The 27,729-nt window shown below is 44.2% G+C and overlaps 1 protein-coding gene and 1 long non-coding RNA gene across 2 annotated transcripts; one reads left to right on the top strand and one right to left on the bottom strand.

Moving 5' to 3' along the window:
• Positions 1-1,117: 1,117 nt before the first annotated feature.
• On the top strand, positions 1,118-8,792 carry LOC143272998 (uncharacterized). Its single transcript, XR_013050777.1, has 3 exons — positions 1,118-1,245; positions 1,713-1,759; positions 8,705-8,792. It is a non-coding gene; the product is annotated as an uncharacterized LOC143272998 (long non-coding RNA).
• Positions 3,503-17,942, bottom strand: Chgb (chromogranin B). The gene is made up of 5 exons (XM_006983976.4): positions 17,309-17,942; positions 13,737-13,783; positions 13,202-13,295; positions 4,457-6,225; positions 3,503-3,829 (listed from the first exon to the last, which is right to left on the bottom strand). Exons 1-5 carry the CDS (start codon positions 17,355-17,357, stop codon positions 3,752-3,754), a joined length of 2,037 nt encoding a protein of 678 aa, XP_006984038.1. The 5' UTR covers positions 17,358-17,942; the 3' UTR covers positions 3,503-3,751.
• Positions 17,943-27,729: the final 9,787 nt, after the last annotated feature.

The raw sequence follows: 27,729 nt of genomic DNA, 5'->3' as shown, positions 1-27,729 counted from the left end.
GTTATTATCAACAGTATTTTTTCCCGCTTCATCAAAATCTGTAGGACCACTGTCATATACATAGTCTACTGTTGATAGCAATGTTGTTAAGCACCTAAGGGTTGTATTTGTTCATGATAGAAACAAACAATCTTGAAAGAGCCTGTGGATGGGACCTGCTTGGAAATGCAACTAAGTTTAAGTGAGTTACTGGGGCAGGCTCACACCCACAGTTGGATACAGGTATTGGATAGTGCGGCCATCATCCAGGATACCACGGAATGCCTGTCCTTTTAAGTAGGGAGGAGTTTGAGCCAGGCCTTGTGGTACATGTCTGTGATCCCAGTATTCTGGAGGCTGAGGCAGGGGAATAGTAAGTTCAAGACCAGTCTGGGTTTCATAGTAAGACTGTTCCAAAAAGAGGGGCAGAAAGTGTTTGGAGTGATGTCTCAGTGGTTCTTCCAGCAGACTCAAATTCAGTTCCCAGCACCCATATTGTGCTGCTCATGACTACCTGTAACTCCAGCTCCAGGGGATCTGACTTTCTCTTCTGGCCTCCTCAGCCACCTATATACATATATGCATACATGCCCAGACACAAATATGCATACCCATAGTTAAAAACAAAATAAATATTCCTGTAAAGGAGAGAGAGAGAGAGAGAGAGAGAGAGAGAGAGAGAGAGAGAGAGAGAACAGTCACGTCACAGTAGTCCCGAAAGAAGAAAGGAGCACTGAGCCAGCTCCTCCTTTTTGTCACAGTTCATTTCATCTAAGCTCCTCCTTGCAGCCTGTCAGGGACCAGGTCACCCACATTTAGGGTAGGTCTTCCCCTCTCAGCTAATCCTCTGGAAACACTAACAGACTGCCCAGAGGTGTGCCTGAAACATCTAGTCTTACCAACTCCGGTCAAGTAGACAGCAAGGACGATGCAGCACAGTCTGTGTGCTCAGTCTTTCCTAGGCTATTACACTGGGCTGCATGACACATATCTGATCTATTACAACTTATTTTTTTTTATGATATGATCCCTGACTGTGGATTGTTTCTTAGGTCATAGATCACCAGAGGCAAATTCTAACATTAGAATGTAAGGATAGACAGTTAATATGGAAAATGACTCCAGGAAATACCTCCAAGTTTACCAGTAGGCGCTGGACCGGAGTGGGAAAGGCAGCCAACAAAGGATGCATTGCCAAGCAGGTTGCTGCTGAGACATTCTAGAAGGCAGAATAGAATGTGCCATAGAGTGAACTACTCCAGGAAGGTGAGAACTGACCGGTCTTGTTTTGTTTTTCTGACGTGTCTTATCATGGTTTGAATTGTGTGCTCAGAAAGAGATATGCTGGTGCCCCAACCCCCAGGACCTCAAAATGGGATGTTATTTGGCCAGAAGGTTCTTATGGTTAAGATGAGGTCATTTTGAAGTCAAACAGGCCTTCGATACACAGTGACCAATGTCCTTTTTGTCAATTGTGCCATGTGAAGAGATGGAAAGTTGGAAGGAGAAGGTGGCATGTAAGAGGAGGCAGAATTCATGTGATACTGTCAATAGCCAAGAAACATCGGGGGCCACCGGAGCTAAAGGCAAGAAGGAGTTATCGCTGGAGACTTAGGAAGCAGAACCTGCCAACCCCTTGATTTAGGACTTCTGGCTTGAAGGAGAGTGAGGGAATAAGGATGGCCTTCAGTATTCATGATCTCTGCACATGTTCTATTTGTCCTTGCATGCAGGTAGTCATGATTGCACAGCCAGGAAGGAAAACCCCAGAAAAGAGACGGTAAGAGACCTTCCTGAAATGTGAGCCTGTGTTTGGAACTATTTGACCAGCACCAGATAGTTTGGGCCCGGTGTAATAAAGTCTCAATTCACTCGGTGTTTATCTGGAAAGAATCTGGCTTAATTAGGACAGGCCTTCCTGCATTCATAAAAATCACCCATAACCCTCAGACATTTTTACCACCTTCCAGAAAACAGATCTTTACCTGAACAGAAAGCAATAAAAATAACCTAGCCAAAGCTACTGTTGGTAAGAAATGAGATAATTGGTCAAAGAGGGTGAAAGTGATTGTCTGGTTATCTTGGAACAAGAAGCTACAAGGATAACAACAGCAGCGACCAACATTAACTGCTGTGGATATCACTCTATATTAATAAAACACTGACTGGCCAATAGCCAGACAGGAAGTATAGGTGAGACTAACAGAGAGGAGGATGGAGGAAACAGGAAGGGAGAGACTGCCTGGAGCGGCCTCCAGGACAAGGAAGATGTAAGGTACCAACAAGCCACGAGCCATGTGGCAAAGTATAGATTAATAGAAATGGGCTAAATATAAGAGTAAGAGCTAGACAATGATAAGCCTGAGCTAATGGCCAAGAAGTTTAAATAATGTAAGAGTCTGTGTGTTTATTTTATAAGTGGGCTCCAGGACTGCCGGGACTGGCTCGACTTGGCGGGACCTGGAGAGAAATTCTTCAGCTACAATTAACTATGCCATTGATCCATGGCAGGCACCATGCTGTTTTGCAGGAACTCTTGTTAGAAATAACATATGAAAAGATACTTTTATTGTATCAAACCTGAGAACTACAGGTGGAAAACAACTCGCCAGAAACCACACAGCTGCTCAGATCCAATAACAGAGTCAGGGCTCTGCATATGTGGCAGAAATCAGGCAAGTCCTGAGGGAGGAGCTTACACCAGTGTTCATATTCCCAGCCCAGAGTTCTGTTCATTATCAAGGCTTTCTTTTCAGTCTAGTCCTTGACTATCTCCCCCTAAAGCTCTCCAGTTGGTTGGAGTCTAATTATTTGTAATTCTCTTGAGATGGGTTTTCAATATATTGCTTAGGCTGGCCTTGAGCTCTGGGATTATTCTCTTCCCTCAGCCTCACAAGTAGCTTTCTGTAGACACAGGCTGCACAGAGAGCTAATAAGGGGATTCGGCTGCATTTCTCTTTTGCACTGCCTCGCTTCATGCTCTTTGCCAGTCTTTTTCAGTCCTGATTATGGAACCCAGAGCCTCAGATGTGCTAGACAAGCCCTCTACACTGAACTGTCTCCTCTTTTCTGCTTTGCAGAATTTTAAAAGTGGTGTTTTGGGTGGATAAAATGGCTCTGTGGATAAGGTGCTTACTACCAAGCTGGTCGACCTGGTTTTGATCTCAGAGAACCAACTCATGAAGGTTGTCTTCTGACCACAACCCTCCTTCACACAATGAATAAATCAAACGCAATTTTAAAAATTAAATATTTTCTTTTAAAATGGGTTCTTCAAGCCTGCCTGATCTCTACCAGGATAGAAATCAGATGTTTTATTTTCAATATTTTTCTTTATATCTTGCTATATTTTACTTCAAAAATTTTGCTTTTTTTCCCTGTTATACATTTAAAGGCCTACAAATCCTAATGTTATCTTTGAGAATATACTTAGAAGAATGGATTTCAAAATCGCACTCTTCCTAACTAACCCAAAGAGAGCTAAAAAACAAAAAAAACAAAAAAAACAAAAAAACAAGAAGGATTTAGTTTCAGGTAAATCTTTTATTGTTTATGTTTCAAAGACAGTAACACGGTCATTGTCACAGGCATGTGAACGTCTATTTTGCAGGAAGAATATGCTACAAGTCACTCTAGTCACATAGCATTAGCATTCTGGCAAAGATAAATGGTATTTCCAACTGCATCAAACATTTAATAAATAGGAAATTCTGCTTTCTGCCTTTGGATGAGTCAATGGCATTGTTCAGTGAACGGCCTGCCTCTCCGACTGTCAGCCTCGCTGGCTGAACTTTTCCGCTATCTTCTGCAGCTCCAGATCCATGGCAGCCAAGTTCTCCAGTTCCTTTTTCTGAGAAACAGAAAAGTGGAGTGCTGAAGTCAATTCATATGCTCCAGTTCAGGGAGCTCTAAGGAGAAAGGGGAATTTTAGGTATAGTAGAGGCTGCCTGAGCCAGCCAACATCAGGGGTCTTCAAAGTGTGTTTCTCCTCATCAGTAGATTGGCCACCCTAAGCAATTGCCCAGGAATGAAGATTCCTGGGTCCCATCCAAAACTACTGAATGAGAAACTCTGGGGAGTCAGGAATCCCTGTGACTTTGATATACTTTCAAGCTTGGGAAACACCATCTGACAAGATCAAATTAGGTAAAGGCGCTGCTTGGGTGGTCAGCATGAGCATGGGAATCACCTGGTCAGCACCAGGTGCATAAGCACTAAGGTATACTGCACACCCAGGCAGCACCTGGTACTCATCAGACAGAATCTCCAGGGATAGATCCCAGACAGTAGTTTTCCAAGTTCTCCAAGCAAGACATGAAACACTGGGTGGTGGCTGGAAATCAACCCTGCTGTGGCCAGGGGACTCACATCCCCACAGTGAAATTTCCCACCCGTCTCTCCCATTATCAGGCATGTCGATGCTAACATCAACCTTGATCACCAGCATCTAATTTTAAGCAAAAGCCTCATACTGTACCTCTTCCTCGGTCAGAACTCTCTGATCAGCCCTGCCCTTTGCAGCTTCTGCCTCCTGGTGAGGCCCCGTCTGCTCCTCGGAGTCATAGAAGTCAGGAAATTCAGCCGCCTTCTTCCGGTAGTGAAGGAGCTGGTCCAGCTCGGCCACTCCATCATACTGCCTTTTCAAGTCCAGCTGAGGGGCCCTGGCAAAGCTTCTCTTCTCGTATCCCCAATTGACATCCTCGGAGAAGGGCCTTTTCTCCCACCAGTCGTAGTTGTACTCGGGGAAGAAATTCTTCTCAGTCAAGGTCAACTCATTTCCATCTTCACCTTCTCCCTCGAGAAAATTGCCTTCTGGGTTGTCTCTTTTCTCAAAACCGCTGTTCTTCCACTGGAGAGGGTCAAAGTAGGGGTTGAAGAGCACCCCTAACCTCTTCCTCTTCTCGGTGGTGGGGTAGGGTGCATACTGTCTGTCGGGAAACCTCACTTCCTCCCTGCCTTCTTCTGGGTCTAGCAGCTCTTCCTGTTGCCACCATTTGCCTTGGTCCCCTTCCTCGTCATAGGTGAGGTAGTTTTTCTCCCGTTCTTGCCATTTGCTTTGTGGATACCTTTTTGCCGTATCCATCGGGCCTTCTTGAACAGGGTAATGCCCTTTACCCAGGAGCCTTTTCTCTTCTCTGGTGTCAAGAGCAGGATAGGCACCTGGCTCACCTCCCCTGCCTCTGTGTTGCTGTCCCTTTGCCTCCTCATAGACCCTCTCTTCCTCTGTTTCTTCACTGTGTCCGTTGGCCATGCTTTCAAGTTCAGAGTTGGGGTGGCTTCTCTTGTACTCCTTCTCCTGGCTCTCCTCACTCTCAGGCCTTGGAGCTCTGTCCTCTTCACTTCCCCTGCCCCCATACTGTGGTCCCTGAAGGCGCTCGGGTGCCTGGAACCCTGGATAGCTTCTCATTTCTTCCCCATATTCGGGTTCTTCCTCTGAAGCCCTGTAGTGGGTTGGATGGTGGCCCCTCTTTTCCCCTAAACTGGCTGTGGCCACATCTGCCTCCTCCGACTCCTCCTCAGGGGCACGTCTCCTCCCCTCTGATACAGGATGCCCTTCTTGAGGGGACTTGTTGTTGGGGCGGCTTCTTCCGTGGTGGTGCCTGGGCCGTCGTTTGGCGACTTCAGAGGCCGTGTCCTCCTCCTCCTCTTCCTCGGATTCTTCTTCGCTCCGGTCGTGGTTGCTGAGCTCCTGGGGTTGTTTCTCCTGCCTCCCTGCCTCCTCTCCACTCTCCTGGCTGCCTTGCTCCCTGCTGTGCGTCTTCGCATGGAGCCCCATTGAGTGAGCATCTGCTCTGGCCGCGGGCTCCTCCTTTTTCTGAGCCACAGTGTCGCTTCTTTTGTTGGAGAAGGTGCTCTGTGTCTCCCCCAGAGCGTCAAGGTGTTTCTCTTCGCCAGCATCTTCCCTGTGCTCCCCTTCTGGGTAATTCTTGCCGCCTTCTTCCTCCCTTTCGTCTCCCTCACTCTCTTCCGAATGGCGTCTCTTTGCTTCTTTGGACGGTTGTTGGTTGGAGGGATGGACGCTCTCCTGGGGTTTGTCCACTCCCTCTCGGCTGTGTTCTTCTCCTTCTGTCCACTTCTCATTGTCTACCTTTGTCCGGCCTTGAGAGTCTTCTACTGGAGCTCCTGTTTCCTCCCTGCTGGGAGACCAGTGGGCTACGGAGGCATCAGCTGGGTCTCTTAGCAACCGTACTTCAAACTTTGTGTTCTCATTTTCACCCTTTTCTTCACCTTTGACCTCTTTCCCACCTATAATGAAAATATAGGAGTAAGCACAAGTGTAGAAATGCTTGAGGTTCAAGTACCAGCCTCAGTGATCACTAAAAATCCCATGGACACTGGGAAATTGTTACATGACAGAGGATATATTCAATTCTTTGAGAAGCTGATGCTAATGGAAGCTCTTTGGATGTGTTTAAATCCAAGAGCTCTGCACGTTTAACTTTTCACTGACCCAGCATCTCTATTTGTGACTGTCAATGGTCAAATTGAAATCGAGATGTAACTTTATGAAAGACTGGAATTTAGAACTCTTACAATTCGTCTGGTTCAGCCTCCTTGTTTTGCAGGTATAGAAGCTATGGAGACTCGGGATGATAAGATTCAGGACCATTCTTTCATATTTGAGTAAGGAGGAGAAGTTAGCATTGTGTAAATGAATGTCCCTAACTACAATCCAACTAAATAACATCAAGTTGCCAAAATAGGGAATGCTAAGATTCAAAGGAGGATTCAAAATTTATTTCTCAGACTTTGTTACTGAGTCAATTGTGTGCACCCTACCCAGCAGGAAATGACAGCTTCACCCAGTTCAGTCATGTGTTGTATATTTCAACCCACAATGGACTGTGAATTTCTCAGTGGTCCCACACCATCATATCATATGATATCATCATATCATGTGAGTCATAGCCCTCTTGGTTTCTATAAATGCAATCAATGATGTTTATACAGCAACAAAATGGCCTAGTGATGCCCTTCTCAGCATCATTAAATAATTCATGGCTGTAACAGGTAATAAGAATGGAAAGGGCCTCTCTATTTCTTCACTCAAGACCCGCCCAGTCCACATGTTCTTTGACGTTGAGGAGAAGTTACAGTACACTGGGCTGTCTTCACATTTCATGAGTCAGCAGCAGAAGACATAACTGACATTTTGCTGCTCTCTCCCATCTTTTCCACATGTCAGGAAGCCTTTACTACGTTCTCCCCAAGGACACCCTATGCAAAGAGGTGTGGAGATCACACTGTCTTTGTTGTTAGTTGGGAGGGCTTAGGCTTCAACCTGTCTCACCAAGTTCAGATAGAAGACCCAAAGCCAAGGCCACTGGCAGCTAAGGGTCAACACCACACCACCCGTCATGGGACCCACTAGCTCTCTGTGGCTGTGGAACCCTTGAGGTGTGGCTCGAGCAAACTGAGACCTGAGACCTCAGACTTCATACAAAATCAGCGAATGTGTTACAATAACAGTTTTGATAGATAAGGCAATATTAAATATTATTTGGGTAATATTAAATGAATAAAATACATTAGATAAAATTAGATATACTGTTGGCATTGATTTCACTTGTGTTTTTTAAATTTTTTAATGTGTCCACTAGAAAATTTGAAATTATATTTGTAGTTCATACTGTATTTCTTTTGAACCGCACTGTTGGGCCTTTCTGTTTGTTTTTAGACAGGAGCTTACTGGGTTAATTGGGTTAATAGGTAGGAGCTTAAGAGACAGCAAACAAGCACAGCAGGAGCAGACCTCAGGGGTCATTTTGAACTGATAAGTACAAAGGACAAAATGTATCTATTTTACAAATCCAAGAAACTCTAGCTCGTTCGTACCTCTCTATTACAGCACAGCCTGGCATGATAATAATGTTCTCATGTTTACAAAGCTGCAGGCATGTCTCTGGCCTTCTGTAGACAGACATTTGAGTTCCAGTTCATTTGTCACAGTCCTGCACCATGAAAAAGCCCATGATGATGCCCGGAGGATTGTGAGTTCTAGGCCAGCTTGGGCTACAAAGTGAATTTAAGACAGCCTAAATAACAAATCAAAGAGCCCTGTATTATATACAGTGCCGGGGTTAATGAGGCAGGCACAAGTAAGCAGGGAGGCTTTGAGTGGTAGCCTTGACTTCCTGTGCCCCCTTTCCAAACTCCTGTGTGGAAATCCTAATCAATGCTATGATAGTTTGGGGAGATAAGGCCTTGGAAGGTTCTTAGGTCCTGAGGGGGGAGCCCTCATGATGGGAGCAGGGCCCTAATAAAAGGACACACGAGAAACATAACCTCCCTTCACACAGTAGGCCATGCAGCCAAGAAGTGGGACCTTATCAGGCACCCTGATCTTGTGCACTAGCTGCTACAACTATGAGAAGTTAATTTGTATTGTTTAAGCTGATGGGTCTATGATATTGTCTGCAGCACTCACAGCTGACTCAGACAGATGCTGATGTTATTCTCGGAGTCTGCTGGAGGACAACAGAAGCCACCCACTCCTCTTCCTACCTGATTTAGGGGGTGGGGTGCCTTAGGTGCCAAGAACAGAAGTATTTTTACCTTTTTTGAGTTAAATGCGTACTGCCTATAGCAGCTTGTGCCTGGAGCTGAGCACTTCGCCCTAAATTTAGCCCTAAGGCCAGCAGGTGAGATTGGAGAAGGGCTGATTAGCCGATGAAGTCTTCCTCACTCTGTAACACCGAAGTGTGACGCTCACCCTTGCTTCTAGGTTAAAAAGGGAGCATGTCTCATCCATCCTGTTGCAAAGTTGACCAGATCAACCTTGGTCAACCCTGGCCAGAGAAATCTTGTACTTGGTAAGAAACTGGACTTCTCTAAAGTCTCTTTAAGCCAAAAACAAACAAACAACAGCAACAAAAAACCCAACCCACAATTCTTCCTTTCTCCCCAAATACTTATTCATTCACTGAGTGCAGGAGAGCGGGGGTAGAGACGGGGCTTGGGGTGGAACACAGGCCAACAGGGCATTTCCTGCACTCAGCTGCACATGTGAGTCTGCCCGTTGGCTTAGGAGAAAGAAGAGCAGGGCAGGAAAGAGAAAGCGACAACAGCACAGGATGGGATGACTCAGAGCTGGGTTCCCTTTGACCTACACTTCAGAGGCAGTATTTAAGTATCAGATGTCGCCCGGCGGTGGTGGCGCACGCCTTTAATCCCAGCACTCGGAGGCAGAGGCAGGCGGATCTCTGTGAGTTCGAGGCCAGCCTGGGCTACCAAGTGAGTCCCAGGAAAAGCGCAAAGCTACACAGAGAAACAAAAAACAAACAAACAAACAAAAAATCAGATGTCCCTTTAAGCAGGATGTGGTGGTGCACACACCTTTAATCCCAGGACTTGAGAGACAGAGGCAGGTGGATCTCCGTGAGTTCGAAGCCAACCTCCTGTTTACATAGTGACTTCCAGGCTGGCAAGAGCTACAGAGTAAGACATAGTGAGATTCTGTCTCAAATTTTACTGTAAGTAAATAGAGAGACAGACAGACAGACAGATAACTAGCTTGGGATTTAACTCCGTGGTAAAATGCTTACGCAGCCTGAGTGAGACCCTGGGCTCCGCTTCACCACCACAAACAAAAAGAAAAGTGTGGTGATATTTTATTTGTACTGAAATGTTATTTTAATTTTATGTTAATAAATAAAGTTGCCCTGGGGTCAGAGCTATTAGAGCCATAGCAAGAGTGTGATGGTTAGAAGAGCTAGGTAGATTTCTGTGTGTTCAGGGATACAGCCAGTATTGGAGACATACGCCTTTAAGACCTGGAGGGCGGTACTTACAGGCAGTGATGAGGCAGTCATGTGGTTGGGTTTACAACCAATGAGAAGGCAGAACAGAAAGATTATTTAAACAGGGACACAGGAAGTACCTCCCTCTCTCGGGGAAGTTAGGAGCACTGCAGGAGGTAAGATTTTATCTCTGAGCTCTGACCTCTCGGCTTTTCTCTTTTACCTTGGCTCTGTGTTTCTTATTTTAAAAAGACGATTGGTTACATCTACATCTGGCGCCCAACGTGACAAGAATCCATTAAAAACTAGTTTTAAATACTTTACATTATTACCAACTATTAAGATATAAAAAAATAAAAGTTAATAGTTAGACATTACAATAAAAATTGTAGTCATATTAGATATGTTTTAAAAATTGAACAGATATATTTTAGACAGGTCATCTTCAAACCCTTCAGAGATCTACAAAATATGACATTTAAAATGTTTTAATAACTTAAAAATTTTTCTTTTTTGAGACATGTCGGCTCCTGGCAGTACCAATCTACTTCAGAAAAAATATGGACATTAAAAAAACTACATATAGAGTTAATTTTCATTGTGGCAAAAGTTAGCCACTGGACAACAAAGTATCCTCAAATCAACAGGACAAAATGGACAGACAAAACACAAAACAAAGGACTACCAATTCCTGCCAAAACAAGTGTGGTTATGGCTTTATCAAAAGGCATCTTCTGAGGCCAGAACAATATGGCACCATCCCTAAAGTCGCCTTCACAATCTGGAAAAGGTACAGTGTCCTTTTCTTCAAAGACAACTAAATAGACAGTGGGCCGATGGCTTCTGTTGTACAATGGAACAGCAACTGAAAGCTCACGCCTCTCAATAGTAGACTGACATTTAATAGAGGGATGTAGAGAAGGGGATGCTTAGATGAAGCCATATATACACAGTCAAGAAGAATAGACAGCTGAATTCAAAAACCATCAACAATTTCCAGATTTTAAAATCCTAAATCATGACATGACACTAGTGAAATTCAGGTTTTTCTGGTACATGGACTGCTCTCACCCAGTGTGAGGTTGAACTGTTGACCTTGTGTACAACCTACTTCACAAATGAGTCTGTCAGATACGCTAAGCCTATAGGCTAAAGATGATGCCCCAACACTACAGAGAAACCTCAGGTGACTGTCCAGACAGCTGGCTGTTTCTGTCGACTCACAAAATTTTTGGAAGTTGCTTTTGTGCACTTCCTGTTTTTATTTTTGTTAGCTAATATTATTTCCTTCTTGGGTCTCTGAGGGAGTTGAAGATTAGTTAGTTATAGTTAAAGATTAATTAAGATAAAAAGTAAATTAGATACATTTTGGACTTACTAAAATAGGATAGATAAGGGAATTATTTTCTCTGATTTGTCAAATACAAATGGACTAGACATCGTTTAGGTATTTGTTACTTGTATATATTATATATAGTTATTGTACTTTTGTATATAGTTTTTCTTTTGTTAGTTATAACCTTTTGCCTTTTTTCTTTTTATTAAAATAAAAAAGGGGAAATGTGGTGATATTTTATTTGTACTGAAATGTTATTTTAATTTTATGTTAATAAATAAAGTTGCCCTGGGGTCAGAGCTATTAGAGCCATAGCAAGAGTGTGATGGTTAGAAGAGCTAGGTAGATTTCTGTGTGTTCAGGGATACAGCCAGTATTGGAGACATACGCCTTTAAGACCTGGAGGGCGGTACTTACAGGCAGTGATGAGGCAGTCATGTGGTTGGGTTTACAACCAATGAGAAGGCAGAACAGAAAGATTATTTAAACAGGGACACAGGAAGTACCTCCCTCTCTCGGGGAAGTTAGGAGCACTGCAGGAGGTAAGATTTTATCTCTGAGCTCTGACCTCTCGGCTTTTCTCTTTTACCTTGGCTCTGTGTTTCTTATTTTAAAAAGACGATTGGTTACATCTACAGAAAAGTTCAAACTTTTAACTTCCTTTGAAATTTACAGGGTCTAAGTAGCAAAATCTAGTAACAGAGTGTGTACTTCTTCCCCAGAGGCTGAAAGCTGAGCAGCACACGCTCCCGAGAAAGGCTGTGACGTTGCACTGTGCTGCCACCCCTAAGAAGGGGACCACGCTGCTGCACTACTGATCCCCTGAAGGGCCCATGCTGTGCTGCTTCTTCTCTGCTCCGAGTCTTTCCTGCTCCTTCCTAACTTGTGTCTAGCCTGAGTGATGCCTGACACCGTAACCCTGAAGGAGCACTTCCGTCTCCCCAGCCTTTATGTCTCTACCTATTCCATGTCTTTGTTAGGGATCGGAACCAGGTGTTTTGTTCTCCGGAGCAGTATCGACAGATACACAATTGGCAAGCCGGAATTACTCTGACTACAGCCCGAGAGCTAAGTACTTGATTTTTGGAGGCAAGGAGAGTCTGGCATTCAGTAACACCCCCCAGTAATCATGGCTATCTGGTGACCTTTTTTGAAAGACCTTTCCCTTTTCATTTGGTAAAGGAAGATGGGGAAGGCTAGCATTAAAATGGGTTGGCCCAAAGAAGCAGCATTTGAACTGCTGGCGATACCAGCAGAAGAAAAAAAAAAAAGTTTGAGAAAGACATAAGTATCTTGTCCGGAGTGATTGGGAAGCTTCCATTCACTGTTTAATGGGGGTTCTCATGTTTCAGGAACACCCCCCCCCATAACTTTGATGATTCTGAGGCAAAGTGAGTTAACCCAGATTCTGTGAGCCAATTGTCCATGGTTATTGTTTATCACTTTATGCATAACCCCCACGTGCAACAACCACAAGAGTATTTGTCTTAGAATGAGAGATCTTAGAGGTACAAAGAAGAACTCACTGGTTCCAGCTTGACTAACATCTTCAAAGCAGTGGAAGGTGCTCACAAGGGCAGCGTTTGTTTGAGTTGGCTTGACTTCCCGAATGACAAGGACTGTATAGTTTTGTAGAAACTGGTAACAGTAGATACTGCTTACATCACTGTTTAGACTTTGTTTCCCACGGAAGCTCTTCAGTACAGAGAAAAGGCTCCACCAGCCTCGGAGCTGTTCTCCAATCTTGACCTCCTCTCAGCTTCCAACACTTCCTCAGTCACCTCCTCATCTACCCACAAGCAAGCTCTTCCCACACCCCTCTCCACCAAAATGAGGACCTGTTTTAAATTTTTTTAAAATATGAAACCAAAGAATTTAAGAACTGATGGACAGCTCAAAGACTAAAATCAACTAAATTCCCTCTTTGAAAAAACAAGCCTGGAAAAAATTTTTTAAAGGATCTTCTCCACCATCAGACAGTTACTAAGGGACCAGAAGTCACATCCCTGTCTCCCTAGGTACCAGTCTAGTCAATCAACACTAGCTATAGAATTACACCACAAGGATGCATTTGTGGGTGACGCAGAGCTACAGGAAAAAGGTTCACTGCAGGCACAAAGGTCTTTCTGGAGTATGGGACACTTACTCTTCTTCAGGACTTGCCGGCACTCGGGGGTGACAGTTGGAACACTGGACTTGGACAGGGCACTTGAGAGGACTTCAATAATGCAGCGAGTCACCTATGAGAAAGCACAAGAGCGGGTTAAGAAGCTGATGTCACCAGAAGACAATTCAGTCAGGAGCTCCTATCACAGGAGGCTTGAACATGTGCCTGGAACCGATGCAGGATCCTCAGGGCAGGGACACACACTGACAGGATCATGAGGAAGCCTCCCAGGGCACTACCCTACCAAGTAGATATTGAGTGGTGATAGCCCAAAGAAGGGAGATGAAGACCCATTTCTAATGCTTAGAGGGAAATTGACCTGTCTTCAGGAAGATTAAATCCTCTGGGAAGGTTGCATATGCTTCCTACAGGAGAGGAGGCATCACTTGTCCTGGACTCTAAGGGACAAAACTTTGGCTTTGCATGATAACATGGGAGAGGGAGCCGCCAAAGGGAGTGAGACACTCTAGGGTGTACACTCAAGTCTAGACTCTAGACCAACATTTCAACTTACCATTTCTTCATTGCGATCCCTGTTATCCACTGGAGCTGAGCCGACAGCTTTGAAAGAGAAAAATGGAAAATATCTTGAGTTGATTTATTGGAGGCTCAATGCCAAATTTGCAGACTCACCCTGCTTTCTTTGAGGGGGATGCAGAATGAATGCTTAGCAGAACTGAGGCTGGGATGATGACCATGATCATCATTTTCTAGTCACTTGTACACATGTGTGCACATGTACAGACTTGTGTGAATACACAAACATACATAGCTGTTCTCCAGCAATGTCTTAAACATTTGGAAAGGAATGCTGCCTTACAGCCTATATGCATCAAATCCAAACCACAAATGAGGGCGCTTCTTAAGTTTTGGCAATTTCTATGTCTTGTGCTGGTTACACAGTTGTTCTATATTTGTGAAAAGTTTGTTAAACTGTATACTCTGTGCTGTTTCTACATTCTGTGCTGTAATTTTTAAAATTGAAATAGAATCAGGTGCCCTCCACAATCCTTTCCCTCTGTCCACACTGAATGGCTCTATCTGCCTATTCCTGTTTCCAAGAAAATCTCCCCTAAACTCACTTATAAAAACACAGCTACTAAAGCTAGGCATGGTGGTGCATACCTTTAATCACAGCACTCAAAAGGCAGAGGCAGAAGGATCTCTGTGAGTGGACTTGAGGCCAGCTTGATCTACATAACTTAAAGGACTTCTAGAAAGATACTATCTCAAAAAACAAACAAACAAAAACCAACTTCAACAACAACCAAAAAACATGGATATTAGATTCTTAGTCACTCAAGACCTTTGCTTAAACAGTTTGCTTCTACATCTGTTCCAATATTAATGTTCCCCTGCATTGTATACAATTGTGTAAACACCATTAGAAGTATCACGTTATGCAGTCCACTATTATCTAGCTTATTAGGATCATTTAAAACTGTTTGAAAAGTGCCTAACAAGCTATGAAGAAAGACCCCAAGTTCTTCCTCAAACACAGGTTAGATAAGACCTGGCTGGCCAACTGCTGGCGCTCAGGGTTGTATGCCTGGCTTTGGGGGTTTGGGTGTTGTTTTTCCGTTTCTTTCTTGCTTGCTGAAGATTGAGGCCAGGTCTTCACACATGACTGACAATCACTCCCCAACTGAGCTGCAGCCCCAGCACAGGGCCAGTCTTTTATGCTCCAGATGACTGCTATTTTGAGAACATATTCACTTTGGCGCTTTTCTCTTTTCGCCTGAAATCTGTGAAATTCTCTGGAAAGTAACTATGGAAGAATTGCTCCCCTGGTGACAAAGAAGTCACCCTTTCCAAGTTCAGCCTTCCAGACCTTCTGCAGCAATGCAGCTAGCTCCACATATATAGTTCTGTCTGTTGTTTCCCCCAATGTAAAGTGAGTACTTTACCCTTACAGCCAAAGTATTAACCTCTATCAGATCTGATGGTCAAGGGATGTCCCATTGCCCTAGACAATTCTCAGTCTACAACTTACTATTGTAGAACATCGCTGTTTCCCTGAGGGAGGCCCCTCAGACTCTTCTTAATAGAAAGGAACTAGGGTTTGCTTAGGAAGGCACATTGTGTACCTTGGTGAGACTCCTAAAGGACATGCATTTCTTCCAATAGAATCTGTGATAGCAAAGTAATAACTAAAGATATATTGAGTTCCCTAACCTGTTGTAACTTATTTTTGTAGTAAGTACGAAATAAATTTAACACTTCTGGAAGAGTGAAATAATCAAGTGATTTAAAAAATTATCAAATAATAAGTCTGGTAATAACTTCTGAAGTGTCAGCATCCATAAGACTATTAAGGTTTAATCCCAGATGGAATTACAGGGGTTAAGAATGTTCTTCTGCTAGTAAACCATGGGCACCCCCAAAGTCCACTAGGTTGAAAGTCAAACAAGGTCTGCATAGGGAAAAATATTCTTCTGCAGATGGTATGGATATGGATATCCTACAGTTAGGTCATCCACGTTAATCTTTAAAGTGTACAATACTCACCATAGACAGCCAGCCGTGGATCTCCTTCTATAAGCTCTTAATGGTAGAAAATGAACTAGATGACTTCCTGAGGGCTCCCTACCAACCATGGTTTTGCTAAATAACAAACTACTTGAAGTCTCTCATTGCCAGATTTTGGGAGGAGGAAATGAAGAGGTGGTTGCTAAGATACGGGGGTCTTTCTGGGGTGATGAGCAAGTCCTGAAATTTGATAGTGGAGATGGTTACAGTCTGTGGATAGCTTATACACCACTGAGTTAGACATTTTAAAGAGATAGGCTGCATAATGTGTGAATCATAGCCTAAAATATGAGAGGGTATCATAACTCCATTTTAGTTACTATTAGATATGAGTTTTTATTCCTCCATAGGAGGTATGAACATGTTTAACCACCACAGTTAAGTGAGTTACAAAAATATTACTGTTTTGTAATCTAGAGCACAATATACAGTATCACTGTGACCTCTTCAGCAACGCCTTTCTGAAATACTTTGAACTTGAAGAATTCTAAATTTATTCAGTTTGTTTTCTTTAATCAAATTGAGAACATATATTAGTTATTCATAGGAATGATTTTTAAAGATTGAGGACATTGTGATTGCAGTAAAATAACCTTTGGCTTTGATTCTGTCAAACATTGAATCAAGTGATTCCTGCCAATCAAAGGTTTATATTTATAGAGTCAAGTCTAGTTAGGAATCTCAGTCTCAGAACAAAACACTTTCTGCGGCCAAAGAGCGGAAGAAAGCCGCTAGCCTAATTTGGTGTTGTACTTACTTACTTCTCAGTATCCCAACACAAACACACTCTCAAATCATCAGAGATCATTGAGTAAATTTAGAGTAATTTGAAATTCAACCACCACAATCTTCAACACAGAAATCATCATCAAATGTTAACTCCCTCTGTTTTCATCCTCCAAAATTGCCTGAAACATTAGTTTACTGCTCCGGAGGTACTTTTATGGTTATTACACAGTCTTGTTATTTTTATTTCTAGAGTACAAAAGAAATGTCCAGCGAGGATTCCATTCATAAATTAAAAACTGATCGACTTAAACGTGAATTACCTCTACCTAGATCATAAATACAAAGCATAAATATGTTAACCCTGTAAGCACATACGCATGAAGAACTGCACACACATATATGACGTACTGAGGAAAATGCATTATATGCACACGGATCTAGTTCTAACTCGGCGTCTTTATGATAACAGAGGAAATTCGGCAGGTGCCAATTGCATGCATTCCCACCCCGCCGCAGCAGCCGCAGTGCTGTCAAGAGTCACACATAGAATCAGACTACAAGGCTCTCTCTAGTACTGTAGAGAGCTTGACATCTCCGCCGAGAACCCAGAATGCGACTTTGCTCGCTAGGGCCGCACAGCCCCTGCGGGGAAAGCAGGAAAAGGCTGGGAGGCTCTCGTTTCCCCAACTCACAGCTCAGTGAGGCAATAACTAATATGTGTTCTCAATTTTGATTAAAGAGGCCAGCTGGAGAACGAAATCTAGCGCTTCCAGCTCGGGTGTCCGGGCCCAGCTCCGGGAGCTGTCCGAGGTGCTGAAAGCCACTCACCGGCCAGAGCTGCAGCGCCCAGGAGGCTGAGGAGCACGGCGGTCTGCATGGCCCCGATCGCCAGCTGCGCGCAGGAGGAGCACAGCGGGTGCGAGCTCCGCAGAGCGGCTGTGGCGCGGTGGACGCAGGCCTGGCTCTTATGAAGGGCAGGCGGGGTGCAGCGCCCGGGGGCGAGCGGCGAGCGGGGGCGCCCCTTGCTCAGCCTTGACGTCACGGAGCAGCCCCGGGGCGGCGCCAGCGGGCGGAACCTCAGACAGTGAGCGTGGCCCTGCTCTGGGTCCCAGCAGACGCAGGAGGGGATGCGGGGACGCCAGGTGCTGTCTGTTCCAGGCAAGGAGGGGCAAGGGTCCAGCTCAGCTGGCACGCGCCTGCGCTCCAGCTCCCCCGCACACACCTCGGAGCCTGCAGAACGCGAGTTTGAGGCTGTGGGTCAGTGTGATTCTGATGTGTGTAAATGAGGAGGTCAGTTTTGTATCTCCTCTGCCCAGCTGAGGAAGATCCTTGCTTGGGACACACAGGCGGCTCTTAGGGCTTTGCAAGAGAGTGATGGCTGTAAACCTAAAGTGTGCAGCCAGAAATACACAACCTGCTCTTGGTTCAGATGTTAGGTCTGTGTATCTGTCTTCCCATCTATGCTTCTGTCTGTCTTCTGTTTGCAGACACCTCCCACCCCACCTACAGGGCTTATCAGATGGGCTTTAAAAAAAAAATCAGACAGGCCAAAAGGATGCTCTGCAAAATTATCTCTCTCTTTTAACCGCAGTTTCCAAGTTCTGTTCCTTCTGTAAGCACGTTCTGTGGCTTCGGCCTAGTTTAATTTGGAACGTATGTAACTGGTGCTATTCTTCTCTCTCCTACCCCTTTTCCTCTTGAATGGCCACACTGTGTTGCACTGAGTGGGTATTTTGCTATTTAACCAGCTCTTCCTGATAGACATTTATTTAGGTTGTCGTGTTCCCCCCCTGTCCCCCCCCTCGCCTTTGTGGCCTTCAGTTACTCCTTTATGGCAGGGGTGTAGCCAGAGGGCAGGGTGTGAAGTACCCACCTTGCAGGAACTTGCAGTACATCCTTGAAAACCTGTTCATCTTCCCTTGCTTTTAAATTGAGATAGAAATGCATTTTAAATTATGTGTGCAAGGGAGATGATAACACATCTTCCAGATTATTTTTGACATGAATCCTGTTAGCCTAATAAGGAATCAGGAAAAAGCACAGGCAAGCGTCCTGCCCAGAAGAGATACAATCTGCTCTGATAACAGATTCTGAGGAACAGTGAAACTCGATTTGAGATCTCTTTGGTTAGGTAATGAAGGTGTCTACAGACACAACCAAACAGAGATTTCCAGTTCCTTTTCCTGAAAAGTCTCCAATTCTTTTTGCATGTGCTGAGTATATAGATAGATGCATCTTCCGGGAAGATTATTTTTACCAAAGCTGCAGCTAAGGAATATATGCTTTTAAAATTTTATTTATGTTTTTCTGGATTGGTGGGGAAAATATAGGGCCATGGGCATGCAGGCAAGCACTCTACCACTGTTCTATATCATCAACCCAGAATGTCAGAATTGTCTTGAAAATGCTATTTCTGAGACAATGGGTAAAATTTGAAAAGATGTAAAGATTACATCACCCTATTGTGTTGTGGTAGAAGAGTAGAAACTGGTGAAAGCAACATCAGCATGAACATGTGAGGGACTGGGAATGTTTGCCATACTGTAAGAGGGTCCCAAACCTAAGTAGTCCCCCCCCATCCCTGCCCCTCCAGACCTTAACACAACTGACTCCATGATGGAAATGCTATTCAGACTGGAAAACTCAGCGCATAGACTGAGTACCACCTGCCGAAACTAAAACAAAGGCCTAGTCCATTAAAGTCCATAGTTCTGGGAAAGTCTCTAAATGTCCTAATCTTGCTTTTTGGCTTCCATAGCTCCACTTCTGGCTAACTGTTCTGGTTAACTGAAGTATGCCAGCCCAGAACATGGTTTTTGTGCTTAAAAGTTCACCCTGAGGAAGGCTTGGGGCTGCACTGGGATCCTGGCTTAGACCCACGTCTGAGCAGTCTTCTCTGGTGAATACCCCACAACAGTGCAAGCCTGCTCACTGGAATTCAAACCCATTTAAAGGTGGAAGGAAGAACCAATTCCACAAGGTTGCCCTCCGATCTCCATTATCCGCCACCACCACCACCACCCCACACCCAAGAAATAAAATAGGGTGCTGGAGAGAAAGCTCAATGGTTAAAAGCAATTGCTGCACTGAAAGAACCAGGTTCAATTCCGGGCACCCACATTGTGCCTAACAATCTACTGTCTGTAACTCCACTTCCAAGGGATCTGACCCCTCTTCTGGCCTCCTTGGGAACTGCCCAAAAGTACACTGACATATTTGTGGGCAAAACACCCATCCACACCAAAGTAAATACATCTTTTTAAAAATTTTGAAAAAAAAAGTAAAATGTGAACATGAAAGAATCCTATCAGCAGAGAAAGACTGGGAACGCTTGCCCATCTAGGCTACATACAGAAGCAGAGGCTGTGTGAGAAAAGACACAGTCTGTTATACGAGAGAGGCCAGCACTTTGTAAAAAAACCAAAGGGGGACAAAATGGATTTATAAGAAAATGTCAAAATTCATAAATTAAAATATAACTTGTAAACGACCTGCAAAAAGCCACAAGCCTTGTGGCCCAGTACCTTTAAGCCAGCTGCTTTCCCTAGTTCACGACATCATTCCCATCTTCAGGAGGGACTTTTTACAAATTTAATTATTTAGTAATTGAGACAAAGTCTCTCTATGTAGACCAGGCTGGCCCAAAACTCACAGATATCCACTTGGTCTGCCTCCCAAGCTCTAGTTTTGTTTTCAACCATGTGTCACACTTCAGTAGGCCATCCTGTCATGTTTTCCAACCCCTCCACTGTGACCTGTGCCTATAACTGTGTTGGTATTTCTATGTTGATTTTGAGGCAAGTCCCTTGAATATTCAAAAAAATGTTCTTTGTTTTTAGGAAATGCACATTGAGATTTCTAGCCTCAAATTTTGAGAAAAAAATATAAGGAAAAGAGAAAAAAGAAATCACTTCCATATTTTAAAGATTTTTAAAAAACAGATCTTGCCCCAAGTTTATTTGTAAAAACAGCATACATTACTGATCCTCTATAAATAGCATGTCGGTGTGTCACACCAGTCCACCTGTCTTGGCACTTAGAAACCTTTTCTATGGGGCCTTCACAGGGCCTGGGCACCTTTGGGAGCCTGAACTGGAGCTGAAACCTGGGTCTGCGCTGGAGCTGCAGCCTCTGCCTTGGTCTGAGCATGGGCTTTGGCTGGCAAAGTCTGTGACCCTTGGCCATGTAGCATCTAATCCACTTCCCGAGCTTGGGATGGGCAATGAAAGCAAGATGGCTGAGTTTGTGACTGGGGCCCTTTGGCATCCTGGGCTCAACCACCTTGGGTTTCACGGGGGCCTTGATGGCCTTTGCATGTGCACTCATTGCCTTCACACTGTTTGCCTACATCTTCTTCAGGCCTTTCTTGTGCTTCTTGACAAAGCACGTCGTCCTCAGGAACTTGGGGTCGACCCCCTTAAGAGATTCATGTCATCTTTGTGACCTGGGTTTCTTGATACCATTTCTGTGTCATTTTTAGGATTGGTTGTGTGAGGTGTGGTTCTTGGGCTTGACCATATCTGAATGGCAACCCACAGCTCCTGAAGTGCCTAGGACCAGAAGAGAAAGAGACAGATGTGTGTGTGTGTGTGTGAGTGTGTGTGTGTGTGTGTGTGTGTGTGTGTGTGGTGTGTGTGTGTGTAGCCCTGACTAGCCTGGGACTCACTGTGTGAACCAGGGAAACCTAAAACTCACAGAGATCCTCCTGCTTCTGCCTCCTGAATGCTGGTATCAAAAATGGGCACCACTCTGTCTGGTTAAGTAAGGAAAAAATAAATAAACATTTGGGCAATTATGATCAACAATAACTACACTAGAATACTATTTTTGCATTTTTACAAAACCTGAAATTCTTCCAAAACAAAGAAAGATGAATGTTTGTGGATCAAAACAGTTTGCTCAGAAGCTTTGTAAAGCAGTGGATACTGGAAACAGGAGATGTGCTTGGTGTGGTGGCTCACCATTTGTACGAGGCCAGCCTGGACTGCCTGGTGAATTCTAGGCTAGCCTAGCCTAGCAAGAAAAGAGTGAAGGAGGGAGAGAAGGGTAAAGTATAGGAAAGGCTCTCTCCCTGTTGTTGATATTACACCAGGGTTATTACTACTCTTTGAAATGTACCAGGTGTCTGTGGTTATTTAAAACTGCTAGGCCCTTGAAGTATTTGCACTCTGGTTTCCCAATACGTTCCCTCTCTTCTTTCCCCCTAGAAAACCATGACTAAACAATGTTAAAATCATCTTTTGGCTTCTCAGGTTGGGTTTGGGCTAAGTGTTTTTGCTTATTAAGACAACCTTGGTGAAGGAAAGCTTCATCATTGCCAATTAGTTGGGGGCAAGGAGGCAGCTCTGGCCAACAGTCAGTTTCTACATTCACATTTAGAGTTCTCTGTACTGGAGTAAAGGATGCTGTGAGTATACTGCCAACATGTACACTTCTGTCTCAGAGGAAAGGAAGGAGGGACACCAAGGCTTAGACTCTAAGGGAGGGATACAGTCACAGGTTTTTTTTGTTTGTTTGTTTGTTTGTTTGTTTGTTTTTTTAGCTGAGGACTGAACCCAGGCCAAGTGCTCTACCACTGAGCTAAATCCCAAACCCCCAGTCAAGTTTTTTTTGGGGGGGTTTGGTTTTTGTTTTTCCGAGACTGGGTTTCTCTGTGTAGCTTTGCACCTTTTCCTGGAACTCACTTGGTAGCCCAGGCTGTCCTCGAACTCACAGAGATCCACCTGCCTCTGCCTCCCGAGTGCTGGGATTAAAGGTCTGTGCCACCATGGCCTGGGCCCCAGTTAAGTTTTTAACTATATCGTGGGCTAGCTCTCCTGGGAATCCTGTTTTGAGATGGCCCTTCATAACTCCCCTATAATTTCACCTTGAAAAAGAAATCAGAGTTTGTATGTGTGTGGACATGTTTCTATAGACTGCTTAGCCCTGGTGTGCTCCATTTCAGGTCTGCCTATTTATTGACTCAGTACTCATTAACTCCATATGGCATCATTTTCATGAATCTTGTTATCTGATGGCAAAGGTGAAAAACAGCTAGTTTTAACTGGAATGACACCAAACCCATATATCAATATAGAAGCAGCTGGCATCTTGACAATATTGGAAAGACTTAGCTATGTTGTTGTTGGTTTTTTGTTTGTTTGTTTGTTGGTTGGTTTTTTGTTTTTGTTTGTTTGTTTTTGTTTTTTCAAGACAGGATTTCTCTGTATAACTCTGGCTGTCCTGAAACTCACTCTGTAGACCAGACTGGCCTTGATCTCACAGAGATGCACCTATCTCTGCCTCCTGAGTGCTGGGATTAAAGGTGTGTGCCACAATGCCTAATAAGACTTAGTCTTTTGATTACTGATGATATTCTAGACAAAGTATTATCTCAGATAGCACAAGAAAATACCAGGAAAAGAAGTCACAGGAAACAGTATTTCCCAGGAATTCTTTCAAAGAACTAAGAAGGAATAAACACAGCTCCAGGGGCCAGTATTTAAGAAGAGTGTGGTTTTGCACATGGCTTCTGGAATGATTAGCCTTGAAAATGAGACCAACAAAGGGAATTTGGAACTGAAAAGAATACATAGGGATTAGAAATACTGAGAAAGCAGATAAGGAAACTGAGAAAACCCAGAGGTTAGTAACTGCAGATAGCTGCTACCTACCTCTCCAGAGATGGAAGGATATAGCCACCCTGCAGCCCAGAAACAGAGGCCACTTAAGGCAAGATCTGGGGCCCTGGGAAAGGCGCTGGGCAGCAGCTGGAAAGCAGAGAAGCTGCTGCTGCCAGAGATATGTTTTCTTTCCAAAGAGGGTGAGGGGAAAAACACATTTTTTTTTCTTTTCAAACCCAGTGCCTCTTAGCAACCGAAGCTACCTGGAAACAGCAGGGCAAATGAGGAAAATCATTTACAAGGGCCAGTCTCCCAGTGAGACAGCTCAGAGCAGAGAGCAAATTGGAAAGCAAACAGACAAACAAATGGTGAATAGATCAAACCACCTTGGAGTCCAGGCACTAACTATGGATTTTTGTTTCTCAATTCACTAATTCAATTCATTTGTTTATATGGCTGGCTGGCTGTCGGCCAAGCACTGTGGCTTTGGTAAATCCTGAGGTTAATTTCAGTGTTAGGGACACAAGGCTGGAGATTAAAGGTGAGAGCATGCCTGGTGGGGGATGGTACATCCATGGAAAATGTTGCCCTGCAGGTCCATGTCCCCAGAACTCCCTGGGTTGGTGGCCACCAGGAGAGACATTTATCTCCTGTGACTTTGACTTTACCAAGCCCCCGCTAGGGCCTCATGTCAGCAAGCAACTTTCCCTGGGTAAGTTTAATTCTGGAATACTCACTGTATCCAGCTTCTCTGTCAGGTAAGATTCTTGATGTATTTTGAAATAATTAAGAAGTAGCAAGCCTATCCCCAGCCTCAAGAAAGAAATGTTTTACCTTTTTTTTTGACCCACCAAACTGTGGATAATGTAACACCAGACAACTTTCATGCAGATAAATATTAATTAAGTAAACATTTCTCAAGAAAAGACAGGAGATAAAGCCATACGACTGTGGAACACAGTAGGGGTGTTCCTCAGTCCAGGCTTGTATACATGAGATTTGTCAGATAACACACTTGAGAGGAAGCAAGACACTGACTGCGCAGGTCGGGGGACTGGGGAGAGTGCCCAGGGGGTAAAAGCCCTTGCCGCCAATCCCGACAGCTTGCATTCGACCTCCGGGACCCACTTGGTAGAAAGAAAAAATAGACTCTTACAAGTTGTCCTCTAATGTGTATGATGTCCCTGCCCCAACTGCCAAATAACTAAATAAATGGAAGAGGGGGGAGAGGGGGAGGGAGGAGGAGAAGGAGGCAGAGGGGATGGAGGGTTACCAATGCTTGGAGTTTGATAAGTTTGATGAGACCTTCGTGCTTTTGGCAAATTACCACCTGATGTTACTAACCACGCAGTTGGTGGCAGTGGTAGGCACACCACCTGATGTTACTAACCACGCAGTTGGTGGCAGTGGTAGGCACACCACCGGATGTTACTAACCATGCAGTTGGTAACAGTGGTAGGCACACCACCGGATGTTACTAACCACGCAGTTGGTGGCAGTGGTAGGTACCTAGAATGAAGGGTGTTTAGGACCTTTGTGTATCCTTCCCATTAACACACACTCACTAGGTAAGGAAACTTGGTTTACAAAGCACTTTCATATGTGTTGCAATACAGTTTTTAAATTAATGTTATAGGACCAAATGCTCAGCTCTCCAATACCCCCTTTACCGATGAGCAAAATGAGACTAAAATAAAAGATACAAAATATCCACGATTGTGCAGTGCAAAAGGCAGGGCTGAGATTTCTTTCTCTTTGTAAAACTAATTTGAAGAATTTTCTTCCTAAAAATTTAGCGTATCAACTGAGTTACCTGGTGCAGTCCACAAACCTTACGTGTACAGGTCATTGAAGTTTAACACATGTACCACTGAAGTTTAACACATGAAGTTTAACACATGTAACCATGTAGTGACCATCCAGATCCAGAACAGATCTGGGAACAGAACTCAGAAAGCTCGCCATCCCTTTCTCCCAACACTCCCAACAAACAAAAGCCCACTTCCAATATTTGACACCACAGATAACTTGAGTCTGTTTCAAATCTGTGTATAAATGGCACCATGGAGCCTGTGCTCTTCTGTGTCTGAACACTTGCCGTCAGGGTTGTATCCCTGAGATCTGTCTACGTTTCTATAGATGGCTGTATTCATGCTCTTTAACTCTGTGCAGTTTTCCATAATATGGTGTGGAACGATTTATACATTCTGCTGGTGGTGAGTATTTGGATTGGATTGTTCCCAGCTTAGAAATAGCACGAATAAATACACTCGCACACCGGAACGTGACTTTGTCACATCAGCTCCTGTAGACACTACAGGCTTTCTGAAATGAGTACACCAGGGACTGAGACTGAAATGGGTGTGTATGAACATCACATAATACAAACTCCATAGAGCTGGTAGGGTTGCTCTCTTAGTTCCAGGATACACTGAGTCCACAGCACTCGTCACTTACTTCCCATATCTGTGTAAAGCTTGTGTCCAAAGACAAAGGCTGCCCTTGCTTTAATGCCCAGAGACAAGACAGGGAGGGAATTACCCTCGCTGGAAGGACACTTTCTCCATTCAGATCACACTTATTTTTCTTAATCTTGGCATTCCCACCCCCACCCCCCACCCCCCAGAAACCTAGAAACTCTAGCTGAAAAAGCAGGTCATTGTGACCACGTGAGAGAACCCTTCAGTTTTCTTTGATTTCAAGCTTCAGAAGAGAGCAGACCCTGAGATAAGAATGGAAGCTGTATCTTCAGTGTACCCTCCAAGTTCAGTAAAATGCTGTGTGTGCAACACAGGTTGAAAAATGCTCACTTGTTATATAGAGCAGATGGGTGCACGGCAAACACAGAAAAAAGGGTCTCACAGGTAGGACTAATGCAAGGATTGGGTGACCTTGGGGTTCTGCCTAGCCACACAGCAGAGGGGAGCTAGGAGTAACTGTTAAGTTTGGCCAGTCCTGAGAGTCCAGGCCTGCAGCTCCATTCACTTTGGAGTCAGAGTCAGGAAGATGGAGGGCTAGTCTACAGAGTGAGTTCAAGTCCAGCTTGGGCAATTTAGTGAGACCTTGACTCAAACTAAGACGTAAGCAAAGATCTGGGGTATATTCAGTGGTTGAGCACTTGCCTAGCATGTGTCAGGCCCTAAATTCAATCCTCAGTCAGATTAAAAAGGAAGTCTGACTGGGTTTCGGCTAGAAGCACAGGTTTGTGGCACATGCCCCCTCTAATACTCTAATATTCTTCTGATTCTGAGTAGTGAGAGGCTGAGACCTTTGTCCTGTTCCCTTGGGGGAATCTTTCCATCTCCTAGTATCAATGTCTCTGTGTCCCTGGTGCCCGGGTACCCACAGCCTCTTTACCCACTTCCTATGAAGAAGCCTTTGGATATAACAGTCTTCCTATGGAGGTTTGATATTCAGCCACATTATAAAACAACCATTTAAATATGTGGCATTTTCAGTACCGATCAAAAAGGGTGGCCACGACTCTAAGTCATGCGGCTCTCAGGCTAGCAGCCATTAGGGAGAGTGTCCCAGCAGTACTGCCCTGATGGTTTTGAGTTCTCTTTCCACCCCACCCCCCTCTGGCTACTGAATGCGGTTGCCGGTCTCTGCTCTCATCCCAAGGAGCCATGAAATGTAAGTTGGTTCTGCCTCGTGAGTTTGAGATTTGATGACTTTGCTCTGTGAGGCGGCTTCCTGCTGATGCTGAAATTAAAGTTATTTATGGGGACTGTAGAACATGGCAACCCCAGGCAGCTCTTACCTAACAAAACTGCACTCTGTAGGTGAAATGTCCAGGGAAAAATTTACATGGAAGAATTTCAGTTTTATACACTCATGAATATTTTATTTCCCAATAATTCATAATGGCCCTTGAGGAACCACTATTGTTAAGTAAATATCATAACCTAAGTGCTCTCATGATATAATTACCCATATTTTTGTTTTGGGTAATAAATATGCAAATGTAATTTTTGCTAAAGGATCGCTGACACCTCCTCCCCCTGTCTCTGTCCTACCTGCCTTTCATTTCTTTTACATAAAAGCAAAAAGGAAGAAGAAAAAACAAATTTTATATTGTCACATGAACATGATACTGTCTAGAATGGCATATCACCAATCCATATGCTCATCTCAACACAATCTATTTTGACCTTTACAAGACATATTATCTTACAAGGCATACAAAATGCTAGAACATTTACTGGTTTGTCTTTTCTGTCTCCCACTCCACTCCAGAAGCACAGTGGAGGCAAATTCACAGAGTTCACAGGACAAAGAATCTTTGGCAGATATGAAGGGTTGAGTGGTACCCCAGCTCTAGATGTAAACAGGAGTACCAAGGTTTATCAGACTAAGTCCATTCCAACATGTGCCAACTTCTAGCCCAGAGGCAGAAAAGAAAGTAGAGCGTTTCAAAGCAACTGTCCTAGGTTCTTCTTATGTCAACTTGACACAAGTCAAAGTCATCTGAGAGGAGGGAACCTCAACTGAGAAAATGCCTCCGTAAGACTGGACTGTAGGCAAGTCTATAGGGCATTTTCTTAATTAGTGACTGATATGGGAGGCCTGAGCCCATTGTGGGTGGTGCCATCCCTGGGCTGGTGGTCCTGGTTCTAAAAGAAAGCAATCTAAACAAGCAATGAG

The sequence above is a fragment of the Peromyscus maniculatus genome, chromosome 4, assembly GCF_049852395.1.
Source record: "Peromyscus maniculatus bairdii isolate BWxNUB_F1_BW_parent chromosome 4, HU_Pman_BW_mat_3.1, whole genome shotgun sequence".
Classification (NCBI taxonomy): domain Eukaryota; kingdom Metazoa; phylum Chordata; class Mammalia; order Rodentia; family Cricetidae; genus Peromyscus; species Peromyscus maniculatus.
The sequence above is the reverse complement of the archived record's forward strand: the minus strand, read 5'-3'. Positions and strand labels throughout refer to the sequence as shown.

Bases quoted from the DNA above. Each gene is read 5' to 3' on its own strand.
- Chgb (XM_006983976.4), bottom strand. From the start codon at position 17,357: ATGCAGACCGCCGTGCTCCTCAGCCTCCTGGGCGCTGCAGCTCTGGCC. The intron at 13,784-17,308 runs GTGAGTGGCTTT...TCTCTTTCAAAG, and splicing joins GGGCGCTGCAGCTCTGGCCG to CTGTCGGCTCAGCTCCAGTG. The intron at 3,830-4,456 runs GTACAGTATGAG...TCTGTTTCTCAG, and splicing joins GAGTTCTGACCGAGGAAGAG to AAAAAGGAACTGGAGAACTT.